This window comes from Pungitius pungitius, chromosome 13, assembly GCF_949316345.1.
Source record: "Pungitius pungitius chromosome 13, fPunPun2.1, whole genome shotgun sequence".
Taxonomy (NCBI): domain Eukaryota; kingdom Metazoa; phylum Chordata; class Actinopteri; order Perciformes; family Gasterosteidae; genus Pungitius; species Pungitius pungitius.
The window spans coordinates 19,563,104-19,583,552 of record NC_084912.1 but is presented as its reverse complement, the minus strand read 5'-3'; the positions used below and the strand labels follow the sequence as shown (position 1 = coordinate 19,583,552).

Sequence of the window (20,449 nt, the reverse complement as noted above, 5' to 3'; positions counted from 1 at the left end):
TCAGCAATGTTTAGAATAATTTCAGCTTGTTCCATTTTAAGCAACTTTTTGAAATTAATTTCAGCTTTTTGCATTCCAACGCATTTTCAGCAGGAAATGCATTTTCTATTTACATTTTGTGCTGCTGTTTGGATTGTTTCATTTTTAGGACGCTTAGTTTATAAATATTGTTTTTCTTCCAAGAAGAAAAGCGCAGATAGACCTACATTAGGAGAAATGTAGGAAAACAAAAACACACCTTTCCCTTCCACAGTTTTTGCTGTGGATCCTCCATCGCATACACAACCATCATCTCTTAATGGTGTTAAGACAATGGAAGGAGTGATTGCAGCAATTAAATTATATTTCAATTCTCATCCCCATCATACATATGATTCATATTACTGTCATCATTAACCAACATCTTTGTGGGCGTCTTGGGGCCGGGACGGTACCGGAGCTCGAGGCACTCATGGGACCGAAAACAAAGTTGGTCTTGCGCTGGAAAATGGGCTCCTCAAATCCAGGTACACGGGGCCCAAATCGCTCCAAGAGTCTGCTGAGTCCTTACGTGGTCGTGTCATTCTGTCAAGGCGGGGAGGGTTGGTGGTGAGCGGGAGGCAGGACTCATACGCAGAGTTTTTAAGGTTTTCAAGGTGCTCTTTATTCCGAAGGAACAGAAACGAGACGTGCTCCAATAACGGTTAAGACTGAACAATGACGCGACAGGGGACAACAGGCACACAGGGCTTAAATACACTAGGGAGGTGCAGGTGATTGGACACAGGTGGAAACAATCACAGGACAAGGCAGGAAGTGAAGCTATCCCAAGGACACAAGAGACATGAAACTGCAAAATAAAACAGGAAGGAGAACCAAACCGTGACACTTCTATCTGACGGTGGTTCTATCTGACGGAGGTTGTCCCTGTGGTGGTTCTGTCATACACTTTCTCTGCTACTTGCAACTATTTGTATCATTTCTGTTGTAGGAATTGAATGTATTGTACATCTTTTACATTGTTGATTCTGTACACATGACATCCATTGCAGTCTGTCCATCCCGGGAGAGGGATCCCTCCTCCTCCTCTGACGTTCTCCCTAAGGTTTCTTCCCTTTTTTCCCCATTGAAGGGTTTTTTCATATTTTGGGGAGTTTTTCCTGTGCCGATGTGAGGGTTTCGGGACAGAGGATGTTGCATGTGTACAGACTGTAAAGCCCTCTGAGGCAAATTTGTGATTTTGGACTATACAAAATAAAATGAATTTAATTAAATCTGGAAGCCTAACTATTGTTTTCAGTCTCTTTGGACCTGTTTATTGTGTATTTATAATACATAATCTTAAACAGCTTTCACAAAAAAAACTTGAACCTTCCGCCAAAGACAAGTGATACCTTCCCATCAACGGATCATTTCCAAGCTTTTTCCTCATTGTACCAAGCTGATTTAAATGAAGGCAGACTGAGCAATGCATCGGTGTTTAATGCCTATTTAAAATTCATACCATTTGAAACAAGTGGATGATATAATGACATGCATTAGAAAAAGCGTAGACTATGTAGCTTTTAGAATGAAAACTTTCACAATTTGATCAAAAGTAAAAATGCAAACATAGAAATATTAACTTGCCAATGTTTCAAACACTAATAACCAAAAAGCTGGCCAATGCAAATTCCTAGAATAATCTATTAATTCATTTACACATCAAAAATGTATCAGCTGTTTTCCCACTCTTTTGTTTAAATGGGCCTCTTCTCCAATTGCTGTCTCAAGCAGCTTTAGACATCGCAGCAAAGTGCAGATAATAAAAATGCATTTCAGTCGTCAAAAATACCTGGTGTATATGTTGAAGGAAGGAAGAAAGGAAGCAATACCAGGAAGCTCAAAGTCTTTCAGTCCTTTTTGAGACGTATGACAATGGACATTGTGTTATGGCTAAAAACAATAAGCAGTTTTATGATTGCATTTTCCCAGTCTTACAAAACAGAGACAAAATCCAACAGAGAGCTTAACTCCAACAGCATCTTGTTTTTTAACCATCAACAGGTGCATATTAAAGGATTTGGTGACGCTGTAGGAGAGAAACAAATGGCAGACAGATGGCAGCGGAGCAAGAAGGAGCAGACCGAAGGGCACATAGTTAAATATCCACTATCTGTGGGACTGGGTCAAAAATGAAGAAAATCAGACTGGATCCCCCCCACACAAGTCCATAGGGTTTGTCGATATGTTATAACAGCAAAATGGCTTCTAAATTACATTGAATGCTACTTTAGAACATACAAAATATATTTTATACAATTCTATGTTTCTACCTTCACACAGGCACCACGCAGGTGAAGATAAATCCAACTCTGGTTTCATATAGCGTGTATGACTTAACGCTGCAGTGTATGAGTATTAGATGCTAGAAATTCCTGGAGGAAGCAAACTTCTTCAGCCCCCCAGCTTAAAGGACAGCCATGTCATCTGATAAGTCTTTGCTTATCCCCTTACTCTGTCATCAGGCAAAAAAGTAGCCCCAGAATCTGAGATAGGATTCATATTTTGTGCTACTTAGAAAATACTGGCAGCCAAAACTAACAGTAAACTACCAACATTATACCTATATGAGGATGTGGGCCAAAATCACTCTTTACAGGGCACAGCACATTTACCCTTTGTACTTGATTGTCAGAATATCACACATATTGCCCTCGAAAACTTCCTATTGGAATGAAAAAAATGTCATGTTGACATGTGACCTACTTTGTGCAAATCATTTTTTATTTGATATATTAAGATATCTGCAATTCAGCCTTGCTGTCAACATGGTAGCAGCCCGGCTGATTACCCCCCAGCTCTAGCTCCCAATATTTAGCACAGAGAAGAAATCTTCCATCAATCTGTCAAAAGAAAAGTTGTAACAAAAATGTCAAACTTTCTGTTCAAACAAAGAGAAGAACCAGTTGTAATTTCACCGTATTCATAGTCTAAAAGATGTTAGTTAGGTCTTAATATTGGGATCACTTTATGATATGTTGGAAAAAAAACACAATACAACACCAGGAGGAAATTAGGCCCACAGGTTTTTAAAACAGAAGAGAAATACAGGAAATGAATAAAAGAACACGACTCAGATCTGGAAGAATATTTAAATAGTTGAGTAAAATATTTCAATGATTAATTCAAAGGAAAGGGTTCAGCTAAATGTAAATTACAACCCCTGAATCTCCAACAATCCTCACGGTCCCCTTGGATGAGCAGCCGCAGACTGGTTTGGGATTTATGAGTGCCGTTGGACGCTTTAACCAAACCAGAGGATTCCTCTTTAAGTTTAGTGTTGTTGTTTTTTGCAGTGGCTGAATGATGGTGGACGTCCTCCCCAGTGTAGCAAAACGAGCTTGTGCATGTGGCTGTAGTGTCTCTTGTGGCCCCTTAGTGTGCGTCCATGCCCCCGCGGTGTGTTGGGGTTTGGCGCGGCACTGCTGTCACGCAGTAGTTGGGTCTGGCAGAGGCGGTGAAGCCCGGCAGACACACACACTGATAGGAGCCCATTGTGTTGATGCATTTTGCATTTCTACACAAGGACATCCGATCGTTTAGCTCGGAGCACTCGTTCACGTCTGAGGACAGAGGAGGACGGATATGACAGATGTTTCCAATGAATGCTTTGTGTTTCTGTGTTCTCGTTGTGTGGACGTGTCCTCTTACCAACGCAGGCCATGCGGGACAGGTCCAGGGTGTATCCATCGAAGCAGTCGCAGGTGTAGCCCTCCTGGACTCTGACACAGCGGCCGTTCTCACAGCCATTCAGAACCCCACACTCCTCTGCTCGCAAACCCTCGAAGGCCTTCAGCGGATCTGTAGCACAATAAGACCAAGCAACTCCAGGACTTGTCAACTTGTAATCCCATGATAGTCGTCTGTACATCTATCAGTTGAGATAATTCAGTATACTTTCATTTGTCCAGATTTAAACAAGGTGTTTGATTCAGAGACCCATGGAAAGCATTATTTAAACATGATCTAACATTCAACTTCACTCACTGAACTAATAGAAACTGCTCCCTCCAGAACAAGGTTTACATGAATGGTTCCCAGCTCATCCTCTACTCCATGCACCTCCGTCTGTTCTTCAGAGGCAACGCTAATATCGAGTCAACCCAATTTATATCAATGAAGGCGCTTCAGTTAATGGAGGATTTATTGGAATATTGGGTTTCTTTTTTGTATTTTAATGGCATGTTTTTTGTCTGGACAGCAATCTTTTTCCAGCTGAAAGGAATACACATACACAATTAGCTATATTCACCCAATGATCGTGTGTTCCTTATTCTCTCTACTTGTCAGACAGGTATTAACTGGTAAATATTTTCCACCAGTGGGTTGTTTCCAGAGCTCTTGACTGAGCTGATCCCAAATAGGGAGAAGGTGTCACTAGATAAAAGTTTGACAACTTCCTGGACAAACTCTAAATTTATAATAGTGATGGGCAACAATTAGAATAGCTAAATTAAATAATTATTTCATGATAATAAGAGTGTATTGCGTACTTTTATTTTTCAAACAAATAAGGTCCATTTAGCATTTACCTTTACACATTAGAAATATTCCTTGTAGATCTCAACTTAAACAAGAATGTAATCTATTTGTATATAAACCAAAGCTATTTGCTACTGCATTCATGTTTTATCAGATTGTTATAGAAAACGGTCATATTATTAGCATTATCGGTCATTAACATAAGTCTCTTATCATTACAGAGGAGGAGCACCATAATTAATGTATGTTCAGCCTTTGAGTTTGAACACACTTTACGTCATTAAAATGAATGAGAAAATGTTTCCAAACGTTTGACTCGTACTATGTAACAATTTGTTGACTTGTTCAAATAACTGTAAAGAATTGGTATTGATCTGATTTACACTAGTTCTGTAAAATAAATCCAGTGTTTAAATGTCTTTCTTTAAAATGAAAGATTTCTGAAATACTCACCCTCCTCATTTTCGTAAAAAGGCAGGATAGCGTGCTGCTCAGGTGATTGTGAATAGTCTGGGCTCACTTCATAATCGTGGATAGGGCCAGCACCAAGGGCATCACGGCCGCCGAGGTTACACATGGACACATAATCCTCTTAGAGGGAGACACAAGGAGAGAGAATTATTAGTTACATTACTATTACTGTCATGGTGCTTAAATGATCTGTTGGTGGTTACATGTCAGGAATCAGGAATTGTTTATTGCCATATGTCAGACATACATACGCAGTGCAGGAATAAGATAAAAATAAAAATATAATAAAATATAGTCAAATATGTGCTATGGGTTAGTATGCTAAAGCTATGGGTTCGTTAAGTTAAGAAATAAAGATGAAGTGCACCAGCTAACAGAAAGTGACAAGTGAAAGTGACAAAGTGTATGTACATGGAGTGAGAGTCAGTCAGGGGGGGCCCCGGGCTACGTCGATGAACCCGACTGCTGACGGGCAGAAACTGTTCGTGTGGCAGGAGGTCTTAGTCCTGATGGACCTCAGCCTCCTGCCGGATGGAAGGGGCACAAGTAGTTTATGTCCGGGTGTGATGGTGTGTCTATATGATGGTGGTTCTTTGTGATGGTGTTCTATGTGATGGTGGTTCTATGTGATGGTGGTTCTATATAATGATGGTGGTTTCATATGATAATGGTTTTATCTGATGGTGGTTGTTCCTGCCTGACATCCACTGTTACTGTCATTATTAGTAGTCATATTACTATTGCTGACGCCATTTATGCTTTTGTTATCATTCTCAACTTTATCCAAATACAGCTGTTTTTCATCCTTTTCAACATTTTACATAAATATTATTCTTACTACTCTTAATATAGGTCATATGCATTGAAAGTACTTTTACGTAAAAATCTATCACACTCAGTCAGATCCTGTTTATTCCTTCTTTCCACGTTGAGGATTTTTGGGGAGGGTTTTTCCTGTGCGGATGTGAAGGTTTTGGCACTGACGTCGTTGCACTTTCACTATACTAAATAAATTGAATTAAATAACTATATTGATGAAATTACATTTTAAAATATCAATTATGTTTATCTTACTCCTTAATCAGTTTCTGCGATGACATCTCAAAAAGTCACTTGCAGTGAATAATCTGCCAGTTATTTGCTGTCTTACATTCATTCCCGAGCCATTTAACGCATCTGCACTTGTGTCAGTGCTGGAATCAGTGCTCATCAAACACAACTGTAGGAACAGAAAGTCACACCTAAATGATGGTGTATCTGAGCTTGGCCTGATATATGAGAGCAGTGTGTGTGTGTGTGTGTGTGTGTATGTGTGTGTGTACCGGTGTTTCTGGGTGGACAAAGGGCACAGTCCATGCCCCAGGCCTCTCCATGCAAACAGCAGCACTCTGTGTATGTGGTCTTCCTGTTGGGACCCAAAGGCCTTGTGCACGTCATGGTCTCTGTCACTGCCTGCCAGCAGATTCCCAGGTAGTCTTTCTGCTCCGCCTCATGATGCTCTGCGCACACACGCACGCACACACACACACAGGATTAACACATAGATTTAAATGAAGTACATTGCAATAACTGGGTTGAAGCATAGATGCTGAACCAATCTTTCTACATTTTATCAGTATTCATTGGCTAGAAATGTGTGGAGACGAGGATTGCGGTACTAAGATGTACAAATTGTATGTGGTCTGTCAGTAACTCTCCATCGGGCAACAAAATAAACAAGAGAAGGCAAATACTTTCCACAAAACTGAGGTTAACAAGAAAGCACAACAAAATATTACTGAAAAGATGAAGCCACAAGCATCTGATTAATGAATCAGCCTCTGACACCACAAACTATCAACTATCAATCAAAACACTGCCTCTTCCATACTTATTTCAATATGTCAATACGTCCCCATAGTAGCAAGTAAACAATGTATGGCCCTAAAAACAATATATACTGAAGTCATCTACAATGTATTCATTAATATGTGGTTTATAGTGTGCATAATATGAACAGCCTTCCTTACCAACCGCCTCAGGGATGAAGACACAGCTGTTACTGGTGGGGTCCAACGACATCGGATGTGTACAGAAACACATGTATGAGCCGTCTGTGTTCAAACACTGTCCACCAGCACACGCAGACTCATTCAGACATTCATCAATGTCTGCGGGACATAAAGTGCAATCAGGGTCAGCGAATGGAAAAATGATGTCAGCTGCACTTCTTCATCCTACACTACTTTGGATCTGTCCTATCTGCCCCCCTCCCCTGTGTACTTAAGTGGCGTGCTCTGTGTTGTTTGTCACCACATTGTCAAGCGTCGAAGCACTTTTGCTCTCGGTTCTGCTTTCAAACCGCACCAACGAACCGCTTCAGTTTTTTGGATCCCGCCTCTGCCTGTCACGGTTTGGCTTTACTTCCTGTTTTATTTTGTAGTTTCATGCCTCTTGTGTCCCTGGGTCAACTTCACTTCCTGCCTTGTCCTGTCACCCCTGTGATCGTCTACCGTGTCCATGATTGTGTCCACCTGTGTCCAATTACCTGCACCTCCCCAGTGTATTTAATTCATGTGTGTCTCTTGTCCCTTGTCGTGTCAGTGTGGTCTGTACACGTCTGTAGCCTTCATGTCATGTGATTCCTGAATCTTGTCCGTGAGTTCCTGGTCCGTTTTTCGTGTCTGCATTTTTTTCCCTCTGACATTTTTTTTATTACATTTTGACTATTAAAGTCCTTTTTTTCTGGTAAACTCCGCACCTGAGTCCTCCTTCCTGCCTCTGCCTACCCCGTCGTGACACTGCCTGACCCTTTTATACCTTGGTGGCCTGCCACCTGTTGTTGTGTACCAAACGTGCTTGTCTTCGACCACACTTCAAGAAAAAAAAGCAATTAAGGCAAAAACTCCCTCACAAATTCTTGCTCTTGCAATAACATTGTTATATATTGGAGTTAATGGTAATTTACTTCCCAAGGGGACAAATACAACACATACCAGGAGTAAAACAGTTATCATGGCAGTACAACACAGAGGCTTCTAAAATAAAAATATAGAAACTCTAAGATTAAAAGGAATTACAAGATTTGGCAAGCATAAACAAATGACCGAAGAAGAAGAGACCCCTTTAAAAATCAATAGAACTCTTAACTCAATCATTTTTGGAGCAATTGAAAAACTCCTTCGCTCTTAATCTCACTTCTGATTGAGCTGATTCTCCTTCTTATATCTGAAACCATTGCAAGTTCTCCCCAAACCGTTTTGCGAAGCCTTCTGCAGACATAAAGCAATGCACTATACTGACTGCCACTGGAACCTTTTCAGGTTGGAGACAGATTCAAGGTGTTTGCTTGCTTTGCAGCAAAACAATACCCTAGTAATTGAATAGGTATTTGATTCCTCTAAGTTGAGACATTACTTCAGCGTTGGTTGTTCTGTGTCAATCATTTGCATATGTACAATTATGGATACTTAATGTGTTGCTGCATTAGACCTCCATCACGTCGGACAGCAACTTATCAGCTGACAGTCAACCGTGTCACACGTGGAAGGCAATGGAGGGAACCTTTGTGTTCGCTGCGTCTCACACTGACCTCTGCACTCCAGTTTGTCAGCGTCGTAGTGCTGTCCCCTCTTGCAGTAACATTCGTAGCTTCCGACAGAATTGGAACAGAAGCCTCCTTTACACACCTCCTTACCAAACAGTGTGCATTCATCTGCATCTGGTAGCGAGCAGAGAGAAGGCAGGTTTTCGTCCATTCAGAGAGTTTATGTTGGCTTACATTGAAGAACTAGAACTGGACTGTGGATTTATGTCAAAGTACAATGGCTTCATGTATGGAGAAACTATGACGTGATCAAAAATTCATTTAGCATTAATGAAGAATGATCATACGGACTCAGATATCAATTATATAATCAACCATCCTATATCTTTCTCTCTGCATCTGTCTGGAGGAATCAACAGCATAATAAATAGACTGTTATTGTATTTCTTCTTTTTTTTATGTAGCAACATATTTTTATATATCTTAATGTGCAGAGGTCAGCTGAATCCAAAGTGTCTTCAAAAAAGAGAACATGTGAGAGGTTGTTCTATAAAGCAAAGGAACTGCATTTCACTAATGGCACTTTGGAACTTTGGTATTATAATATAACAGTGTCAAATCTATGTGACTGACTGTCAACTATATGCTTTAAAACCTGTTCTACCCAATAACCTTGTTTATGGTGCAAGCCGAGCCAGAACCGACTTCCAACAGCTCATCACAAGCAAATATATGAAGGCTCTACAGCGTTTGAAACATTAGAGTCTTGACTACAATCCGCACTAAACCATTTGAAAAAACTCCAAACACAACTGCAACAAATTATAAAATCTGATTTGCTAATTATTCCAGAAATGTGTACATGGCTTATGTTCATTTCCTCAGCAGAGCTAAAAGTTAACAAAGAGAACCAGACACTGAAGTTGTAGCAGAGAAGAAGCTGAAGACGCTGAAAAATTGAAGCCAATCCAAGATCTCGAGTGTCATTATACGCTCTACATGTTTGGGCTTCTGAGTGGCTGTCACTCATTTCTGCGTGCGTTTAGGATCACACCATCTGAAAGTGGTTTGAAAGGCGTGAATCGGCCAACCAGAGCTGGACCTGTTGTTAGGCAGTCGTGAGGCCTGCACAAAAGCCTCCTCTACAGTAATAATTGCTACTGTCCACACACTGGGCTATCACGTCGATGTGCTTTCAGCCTGGTGTCTGCACGTTTTATAGGGCTGTTAGTGATTTTATTTCAGGGAATCTCAAAATTCGAAGGGTATTTTTTTTGTGTGTCCATGTGTCTATGCCATTTTCGGAGCGGGGACCAAAAACAGCATAAAGAGTGGAAAATATTAAAAGTTTCTGTTACCTTTGTAGCTGTCAGATGTGGGTACTCCATACAGCAAGTCTCCATCGGGAATAAAGCCTCTTCTGTATGGACACATCTCACTGAATTGGACTGAAGGGGACAGACATGGAAGTTTGGAGGTTAGGAGTGAACTGTGAACCAGTACAGAGAGGTTGAGCTCCTGCTGCTCCGTCATTAGAATGGTTAAGACAGTCATTTAGGCCCTTTTCATAAATGTAGTAGGTAATGTACTTCCTGACATTGTTACTAGAAGACTGTTTAACAAGAATTCAATACAATTGCATAAGTTAGACAACAAGTTTGATCAACATTCAGTAACACGTGTGACACAAATACAGCTGCTTGTTCCTCCCTCACTTAGAGCAAAACACTCGACTAGATCTCCACTCTTTGCTGTCCTGCTCCTAAATGGTGGAAGGAGCTCTGTGATGACATCAGGACCACAGAGAGCCTTCACATCTTCAGACTAAACCTCCACTAAAACACTAACACACTGTAGCACTTAAACTTGTTCTTCCGAGTGTGTATCGTAAGTCGCTTTAGATAAAAGCGTCAGCTAAATGACATGTAATAGTAATAATAATAATAATAACTATTTAGCCACGTAGAAAGAACAGGGCCCTGGTATACATCACTACTTCCCGTCAGTGGCAGTGGAAGCAGCAGTCTTCTTTTACATAAAGTCAACAGTGAAGCTTATGTGGTGTAAGTTACATTCATAACAGAACTACCTATGCTTTTTAAAGACTATGTTACAGTGTGTAAATGATGAATATAGACCAAGATGTGTCTGCTAGAATCACTGAGGTTTCATCCCCCCTACTACGTTTTTGTTTAAAAACAAGTTCTGATACAAAAACGGTCTCAGACCACACGGCACATCAGCATCGTTTGAGATGACCTTTGCAAACGTACATCACATGACCATTAACTTACACTGGACATGGCATAAACAGGAAGATGATATACAAGATCATGTGATAGGAGTCTGACAAGGACACATCACAACCGCAAAGACACCAATCAAGTAGCGAACGCGGGTTTGATCATTTTGTTTCGTTATCTGTGTGTTATTTTCCAAAGTTAACTCACCTGTTCCATTGACAGGGCAGGGATGCACCTCACAGTTGTCCCCCCATCCTGCTCCCAGTGTGCAGCAGCACTCCTGCAGGGTGACATGGCTGATCAGCACACTCTCACACAGGTTCTTATCGTTCAGACGATAGTAGCACTCTTTTCGCTCCACTGGTGACACTGAATGAAAAACAGAGGAAGAGCGGGGAAGAAGAATGGACAGACACCAGGAGGCAAGGATCAGACTGGAGATAAAAGTGGTTTAGTTCAGTGTAAGCTATTCTATTGGACATTTGACAGATATGGGGTCTATATAAAATGGAGAAATCCACAATGCATTCAAGGGAGGAAATGCCCCTTCACCAAAACATATTCAGATTTATTGAAACCTTTCGTACTCCTGTCAGTCATTTTACTTTTAGAAATCTCAAATGCAGCTATAAGAGTGTGCAGAAGGTTCAGCCACACTTGGAGCAGGACATATCACCGTCATATTTATTCATTTACACCAATCAAACCAATTGCTTCCAATGACCGTAACACTTAGCCTGGATTAAACTTATATTTTCTTATGGCATTAAGAGTTGGGCTGATATTAAATATATAGAGTTATGTTACAGGAGCAAGCCATGTCCACAACATTGATGATTGAGAAGGATCACGTCTACATGTTCCTTTTTATTACACCTTTAATGCTGGGAAATGGAATTTGGAATTGCTCAAACACTGCAGCTGCTCCATTTGCTCCATTACTCTGGTGCCTTTACAACTTAATACATACATAAAATACATCATGCCAAGATATGAGTCACTGATTCTACCTGGTATGTACAACGTCCCTCCTTTATTCACCATTTGTTCATTACTGTATTCATTACTTTTGTTCATGCGTCATCATTTAATGTGTCTGTTAGTTGTTATTAGTTGTGTGTGTGTTGTTTCCATCTATAAAGACCTGGCTATGTGGTTTGTGAGTATCAAGCATGGAGACCAAATAAAGAGACTGGTGTCGGGGTGTGGCCCCGTGGTGGATTTAAGTAAAGAAATATTCGGTTACTTTCTCGCTGATAGCAGAAGTCTAGCAAAACCATCTGTATTATTTCACATGTTCAGAAAACATCATTCTGGGGCCTGTTGAGGTTTAAGTTCTCATTTAGCCATAATTTCTTCTTTCTAACGTATGCTACTGTATGAAGTGTGTGTGTGTGTGTGTTACCAGGTACACCCAGATGTATTTAGGTTCCTTGTTACATGTCATTTGTACAGCTGAACACGGGTCACCTGTGGGAACTGGCTCACACTTGGCGATCATGACGTTATAGTCCTGGCCGCTGGGGCACACGCAGAGGAAGGAACCCTCAACATTTACACACTGGGCCTCTCCACACACACTGCCCAGCAAATCACACTCATTCACCTCTGTGGAGAAAAAACAGAAGAACACATGGATACATGTTATTTTGAAGTATTAGGGCATTGTAAATTAGCCTCTAACAATATAGTGCATGCAAAAGAGTGATGCATCAGGATTTCCCATGTGAATTGGATGTGAATGGGTGAATGATGACATGCAGATTTAAAGAGCTGTACAAGTACAGTCCATTTACCACTTAAATGTTCAGCTTCATTGTTGCTCAATTTGCCTGTAACACTATGAATCCTGAAAGGAGTGCCTGCATCCGTTTGGAAACCTTGGTGCTGCCGTACCGTGCAGCCAGCTTCTCACTCCGCTCTGCATCAACCTGTTGTTGCTCCCTCACAGAGAGCTACACCCTCAACAACATCCTGACTGTGGTCCTGGCTCCTAAATGGTGGAATGAGCTCCCCAATGACTTCAGGACAGCAGAAAGCCTGTACAGCTAAACACAGCTCTACCGGCTGTACCTGGACCAGTTGGCACTTGGGTAGCACTTAGGATGGTGCTTATTATAGCACTTTGTAGTTGGCCTTTCTTGAAGAAATTGTACTTTCTTGATTCTTGTTGTTCTGGGTCTGTACCCTCTTGTTTGAATGCACTTATTGTCATTCCCTTTGGATAAAAGCCTCAGCTAAATGATGATGGAGGAAGGAAGACACATTGGGAATGGTTAGTGGTACACCACCATCTTTGGTTTACAACGATTGTGTGCATGTCTGTGGCAGTCTGTGGTGGTTTTGCAGTAAACAAGAGGCAGCTGGCTGGACTGAACTTAAGGTGAAACCCAGCAGCTCTGCCAGTAGAGAGGGAGTTGTGTATAAAGGACATACTGTAGTGAGGTATGTGACTAATAACCAGGTAGTACTGTAATGTTCATGTGTCTGCATGTTTTGGTGTCGTTGGTCACTGGAAGAGTGCATGAGGGGAGCCAGCAGAGGAAAGACTGCTCCTTCCTGCTGGAGGAACATTGACAAGATGGGAGCTACAGGGGTCCAGTTAGTAGAGGAAATCACCAGCACCAATTAGCTTCCAAACCAAAGTTCAGAAAAACACAGATTTTCAACATTACTCCCATATTGCGTAGTTGGATAGTATGTCTGCACTTTACAGCGTTGCTTCCATTAACATTAGCTGAAAGCAACAAGTAAGACGTGGACTGGACACCCTAACTTCTCCCGTAATGTTTGAGATTAGAAAAGTCCAGACTGAATAAAGAACATTTGTTTGTCCACTTCCATGCAGACATTTACATTAACAGTCATTACCTCCCCAAATGCAACGATGGAGCAATATTTGGCAACATCTCAAGGGTGGTGATTGAAAGCTGGATTGTATGAAAAGTGAGGTGTACGAGGCCTACGTTTAAATGTACTTCATATCACATCTTCTCTTTATCATTACCGGCCAAACCGCATGCTCAACATAGGGATGTAGGAACCTTCCATTGGGGCTTTTTAAAGTATTAGGATGTCCTTCAACAGCAACATGCTGCTTCATTAGTGATTACTTTATTTTCACTGATGTATTTTGCTGCTCGTCTGTCCTTTTAATCAACCAAATCTGTTATTTGCAACCCCAAGTTAGAATTTGACTGTAAGCATACAATTAAAAGATCATATGGGTTTCTGTTTGTATTCACATGCAAATACACAACAACACAATAAATGAACTTACCCACACAGTCCTTGCCATCCTGGGACTCCTGGTAGCCCTGCTCACAGAGACATTGGAACGAACCCAGTCTGTTCACACAGAAGCCGCCAGGGCCACACAGTGTCTCATCGAGGCCACACTCATCAATATCTGTACAAACAGAAACAACGCCAAACGTTTAGTCATTGATTTCAGATTTCTCTCTTGATTTTTCTTCCTTTCCAACAAACTATTTCCAGTCTCAATGATCTGTCTCTCAAAAAGCTTATTTTATTCTGAATGTTTTTATTGTAAGTAACTTAAAACCCATTGGGCCCAAGGGTCACCCTCTATGATGCAGAACCAAGGTCCAACCTAATAATTCTACCACATGTTTGTTTATCATATGTTTATGATGTTAGGGTGGGTACTCTTAGTATATTTTTACATGCATTGGCTCACGAATGAAATATTCGACAAATTGACATTTGACCTGTTATATCTGACATGTCAAATATATGATTAATCCCGTGGCGAGCATGAATATTTACACCCAATTACAGACTCAAAACCACAGAGACCAACTTTGTGGTGGAGACAGGGAATCATCAACGTCAGTGGGATTCATCCTCATGACACCACAATTATAATGTAATGGAATTCCATCCAATAATTGTCTGCCTGTCAGTCCACTGGACATGTGCCTTCATAACCAAGCATACACACAATGCAGTTTCTCTCAATCCTACCTACACCGTGCTGCTTCCACGGATACAACAGAAGACCAAATGTGGATGAATACGCTATTGAAAATAGTCCCAAAGAAATTCAGAAATGAATTGTTTGCTTTCCATTTGTTCAAAAGCTGCAGTGATAACCTCCAGAGCCTAAACACGCACTATAAATGAAAACTAGAAGCTTTATACTGACGATACTCTAATAAGGATTCAAAATCAGATCCATTTATCTCAAAAGCAAGTTTTAATAAATGAAACCCCATCACAAGTGTGTGTGTGTGTGCGTGTGTGTGTGTGTGTGTTTTCTCTCCTTTGCAGGGCATCTTACCATCACAGGAGGGTGCATCGAGGCTGGCAGTGAATCCACTTTCACACACACACAGATATGATCCCTCTGTGTTGAGACACTCTCCGTGAGGCGAACAGAACTCCGGTTCATCCACACATTCATCAACGTCTGGGAGGAGGGAGACAGAGATGGGGATGTGTGTGTGAGTGTGTGTGCTTGTGTGTACCATCTACATCTGATAATAGGAAACAGGTGGCCAGAGGATCTTTGCCCTCCTTCGGCACTCGCCTGGGCAGCTGGTGCCGTTGATCTGTCGGTATCCCCGGGGGCAGGTGCAGGTGTATGAGCCCATGTTGTTAACACACTCCCCTACAGCCTCACAGGAACCGGGTTCTTCTAAGCACTCGTCCACATCTGGAATAAACAAATACAGACATTTAGAAAATGACTAACATTATCAGACTAACTTGGTAGCAGCAAACTATGGGAATGCATCAGGGGTGGAATGGTCCCTTTTTATTAAAGCCAGAGAGTTATGTAAGAATCATTTCATTATTATAAACTTCAATTTGAATTTAATTTCTCAGCGACCGTTAATGAAGGAACACAATTTTCTTGGAAATGGTTACAAAGTATTCAAATAAGGGAAAGAGCAGAAAAGCAGAGAAGAAAAACAATGTGGATTTTGTTGTATACGTCTCATTTGCCTTTTATTGATTTTCTTTTTTTCACAATCTGTTTATTTGTTTGACCCTTTAGTATCATTTACATATATTGAAATATTAATTTTATAACTTTCCATTGTACTTTAATTCAATTTCTTATCATTAATTTACATGTCAAGTGTTGGAGTTTATATTCATGGTTTATGTAGTAGTATTTGCTTCTGTATATATTGTTATCCGCAGTTGTCTACAGAAACTATTGTGTTTTGCAATTTAAGCAAGACAAAAAGTATTTTATTGACAATAATTATTGTTACTCATGATGTCCAATTTAACAGCACTGGTCACTGTGACCAATCTGGTCACTGTTGAGGAAAGAAATATTATGATATACAGGTGAAACTCAAAAAATTAGAATATCGTGCAAAAGTTCATTTATTCCAGTAATTGAACTTAAAAGGTGAAACTAATATATTATATAGACTCATTACAAGCAAAGTAAGATATTTCAAGCCTTTATTTGATATAACTTTGGATGATTATGGCATACAGCTTATGAAAACCCCAAATTCAAAATCTCAGAACATATTTGGCAGTGTGGGCAGGTGCCAAGTCCTGCTGGAAAATGAAGCCAGCATCTCCATAAAGCTTGTCTGCTGAAGGAAGCATGAAGTGCTCTAAAATGTCCTGGTAGACGGTTAAGTTGAATTACTGAAATAAATTAACTTTTGCACAATATTCTTATTTTTCGAGTTTCACCTGTATATTTTGGGATTCTGTTTTAAGGTGTTTATAATGGCAATTTATTCATAGTTGTCTTGCAGAAATAGTTGATTATAATGTATTATTATAATGAAAGAAGAAGGTTGAGGATCACAGTACTTACAGCAGCTCTTTTGGGTGGGGGGGGGGGGGGGGTTCTGAAGGTTCATTAATTTGTTTAGCAAGTGGTTCTGGAGGAATCTGGTGCCTCAAAGCAGACCAACCACTATTTCATGATAATAGATATTTTATTTTAGCCTCAATTGAATAATTGTTAAATCAATTGGCTGATATTTGTTCAAGATGATATCTCAACGTAATGCTAACACATCATATGTGTGTCATTTCTACTCATATTGCATGGTCCTGACGATCTGTGTACAGTAGTAATATTATCTCCTACCATCACATTGGTCTCCGGCTCGGGACACTCTGAAGCCTGGTGCACAGTGACAGATGAATGAGCCTTCAGTGTTCTCGCAGTGGCCTCTGGTACACACCCGCTGGTCCTGGCACTCATCTATATCTGAAAAAAACATAAGCACAATGCCTAAGTCAGTACACTACAGTACATGAATAATGCAGTTAATTAATACCTTTATGTACCGTAAATTCCAGACAATAAATAACTTTTTTCCCATGCTTTGAACAGTGCGGCTAACGTCTCATTTATTACAGACACACAGGTGCAAGTTACAGGCAACCAATGTGTCTGTCTGAGAAGGAAACAGAGCGGCTGCACGTAAACCCGCCATTAATGAATCAATGGTGAGACATTGGAGATTGAATGTGAAGAACTCCTGCACAGACGACCCTGTGCCAGCAGTTCTTTTTCTGCTGCGTGGACACCTGCGGCTTCTATATGTACACATCCTTTTTTTCGTTCTAAATTTAAGTGGTGCGGCTTATTTTCGGGTGTGCTCTACAGTCCGGAATTTATGGTATATGAAGTTCAATTCTATGAAAGAATGCTATAAGAATAGCAAACAAGCTGCTTTTGTTCCTGCAATGTTTTAAGTCTGGTGAAGCAGGGAGGGGTGTGCTTTTACTACCAGACATTACATTTTAAAGACATCAGTCAATATTATTTTGATACACAGTAATATGTGATTATAGTTCTTTCTTTCATAATTAAACCAAAATTCTAAAGTAAATATTAAAATTCAATAATTTGTTGATCCGGGTCCATCAAATGGTTGATGAGTAAATTGCTGCTTCGTGGTTGTATGCCTCCACCAACTTGTCATTTTTCAGTTTACACCCATGGCAGTCCAATAGCAATAGTAATAGTGTTGTGTTTGGGCCCATGGGACGTTCAGTTGGGAGTGGATATAAACAGACTCTCTGGGTCTGCAACGCACTAACTGCAGGTAACTTATGCTGACAACAGCTCACTCCCCAGGAAAGACACGTCAGTAGCTCACAGTACTGGACAGGGCTCCTTTATCGTTAGTCCTGCAACACTACCGTGAGCTAATGCATGTTTCTAATTCAACTCATTCATTACAGTTTACTGTATATTCTTAGGGTCATTTCTATGGACAGTTTCTTACAAACGGTGGGTTTATCCAAAGAGTCCCCTGTGGGCCGATTGTGGCTCAGTGGAGAGCAGGGTCGTCTTTAAATCAAAAGATCGGCGGTTCGATGTGCCCTTGGCAGGGGAATGACATAAATAGCTCCAAAAGCTGTACATTACATTACATTACATGTCATTTAGCTGACGATTTTATCCAAAGCAACTTACAATAAGTGCATTTCCACATAGAGATACAAACTCAGAAGAACAAGTAACAAGAAAGTACAATATTCATCAAATAAGCTGTTTCAAAACATGTTATAGAAAAGTGCCATTATAAGTACAATTTAAGTGCTATCATTTGTTAGCTGTGACTACAGAATGTTAGCTACTGCCCTTCAATGAGACAATAAATGGGTGTGAATGAGAGGATGAAAACACAAAGTGTTAAAAAGGTTTGAGTGTTCTGAAGGCTAAAAAAATGAATTACATAACAGACAATTTCATTGTTAAAAATGTGTTGTAGAATTACATTAAAAACGCAATGATGCAAGTCAATAAGTCTAAGCCTTCAATTTCTCTGGTGAATCTTGTTTTGTTTATTTCAAATGCATCCCAAGCATTACAGCTTATTAACTTCAACTAAATGAAATGGTGGTTATCACATATTCAAAGTTAAGGACTTTAACTCTATGTAATAATAGCTGTTTAGCCGATTCTCTGATCTATCTGATGGTAGTTACATCTGATAATGGTTGTATCTGATGGTGTTTATATCTCATGGTGTTCGTTTCTGATGGAAGTTTTAATGATTATGATAGAATGATATAGCATGCCAATTAGGCTGGGTGCAGATGATTTTCTTAATCAAACTTCACATTGCTGCAAACCAAACCATGTAGATCTTTGGATATATATGATTCACGTGGATGACCTATTTTAAAAAAGGTTTGCAGGTATAGTACAGTCTGTAAAACACTCTACATCATGTGTGATTTGAGATGCTGTACCGGTCACCTGAGGTCTCCTGCTCTGCACCTGTCCAGTTCCCCGGAATGCTTCCTGGGGTCCTGCTTGTTTTCTCACCTCTTTGATTACCCTGACCATGTGAACATTGCCTTTGTTTGTATCAACATCTAAACATGCTGTATGCCTACCTTTACTTTTATCTGCTTCCTTACTTGCACCTGCCAATAAGCATATCTTCACTGAGACATGTATCATCAAATGGTACCAGTCAGACAGCATTATCTGCATTTGAGTCCTATCCCTGTTGTTTGCAGTCATCCAACATGACAGTATGTTTCAGGTTTGACCAGTGCTGCCAAGCCTGAAACATTGGCGCTATGGGCCAGAATTGGACATTTCTTAAATGCAATAAATGATCAAAGATCCCAGATGATAGCAAAATTATCGTACAGCTGATCAACACCGTACCTTTTCCTGGTAGTGTGTAATGAACAATGCACCCATTGGGACACTATGGGCAAGTCTGTTGGCTATTATCTCGATAATTACCGTATTTTCGCGACAATAAGTCAATTGGTTGATCCATACTGGTTAACGAGGGAAAGTCTGGTGCCAGCAGCCGCAGTAGTTCCAGCTCCAGTAGCGTATATTAAAGCTGCTGTAGTTAAAAAGCTCGTAGTTGGATGTCGGGATCGCGCTGACGGTCCACCGTCTGTCCCAGCGCTGCCTCTCGGTGCAAGATGCACCAAAGCATTTGCCAAGAATGTTTTCATTAATCAAGAACGAAAGTTGGAGGTTCAGAGATATTGTTAATATCCACATTAACGTTTGAACAACGTTACCATGGGAGTGAAGAGTTTTCAGAACGCTTAATAACGTTTGATTTAGCACAGCCCGATCTAGTGGATGCATAACGCAGCCCCAGTCAAACGTTTTACTGCAGTATCTTCTATTCTGTGCGCCTTATAATCCGGTGCGCCCCATATATGAAAATAGTTCTAAAATCTGCGATTCATTGAAGGTGCGCCTTATAATTCAGTGCCCTTATAGTCGCGAAATACCTCTAGCAGACGAGTTGCATCATTTAAACTGGGATTTTTTTCTTTTCCAGGTGATGTGCAATTTGGAAAGAAGTACATTTAATATACATGAAACATATTCAATTTTGGATGGGGGAGAAGGATGAACATTAAACATGTTCTCATTACATTCTTTTCTGTTGCAAATGTTGGATGCCTATTATATATGCGTGTTACGTGCGTGTGTACGTATATGAATGTGTGTGAACGATCTGAGCATGTGAGCATGAGCTGAGGGTACGTACCGAAACAACTGGTTCCCTCCTCATTGACGAGGAATCCTTGCAGACACTCACACAGAAAACTGCCCTCTGTGTTCTTGCAGCGACCACCAGAGCACAAAGATGTGCTGTCCAAACACTCATCTGCATCTGGACGCACAAACCGTGTGACAACATTTACACGATTAACACCATTCTGTAAGTAGCATTGTTAACACCTGTGATTCTCA

At 40.5% G+C, this 20,449-nt stretch overlaps 1 protein-coding gene across 3 annotated transcripts in view; it reads right to left on the bottom strand.

The window, feature by feature from the left end:
* Positions 1–1,441: 1,441 nt before the first annotated feature.
* The window catches only part of ltbp1 (latent transforming growth factor beta binding protein 1), a 71,850-nt gene continuing 52,842 nt past the window's right edge, over positions 1,442–20,449 (bottom strand). For all 3 annotated transcript variants that reach the window (XM_037464879.2, XM_037464882.2, XM_037464881.2), the window contains 14 exons: positions 20,244–20,369; positions 16,838–16,960; positions 15,296–15,421; positions 15,047–15,175; positions 14,024–14,152; positions 12,214–12,351; positions 10,951–11,112; positions 9,859–9,948; positions 8,546–8,674; positions 6,984–7,124; positions 6,297–6,473; positions 4,957–5,094; positions 3,673–3,822; positions 1,442–3,584 (listed from right to left, as the gene is read on the bottom strand). In XM_037464879.2, the coding sequence (XP_037320776.2) occupies positions 3,397–3,584; positions 3,673–3,822; positions 4,957–5,094; positions 6,297–6,473; positions 6,984–7,124; positions 8,546–8,674; positions 9,859–9,948; positions 10,951–11,112; positions 12,214–12,351; positions 14,024–14,152; positions 15,047–15,175; positions 15,296–15,421; positions 16,838–16,960; positions 20,244–20,369 (1,946 nt within the window). In that variant the 3' untranslated portion in view covers positions 1,442–3,396. The remainder of the gene's footprint in view (positions 3,585–3,672; positions 3,823–4,956; positions 5,095–6,296; positions 6,474–6,983; positions 7,125–8,545; positions 8,675–9,858; positions 9,949–10,950; positions 11,113–12,213; positions 12,352–14,023; positions 14,153–15,046; positions 15,176–15,295; positions 15,422–16,837; positions 16,961–20,243; positions 20,370–20,449) is intronic.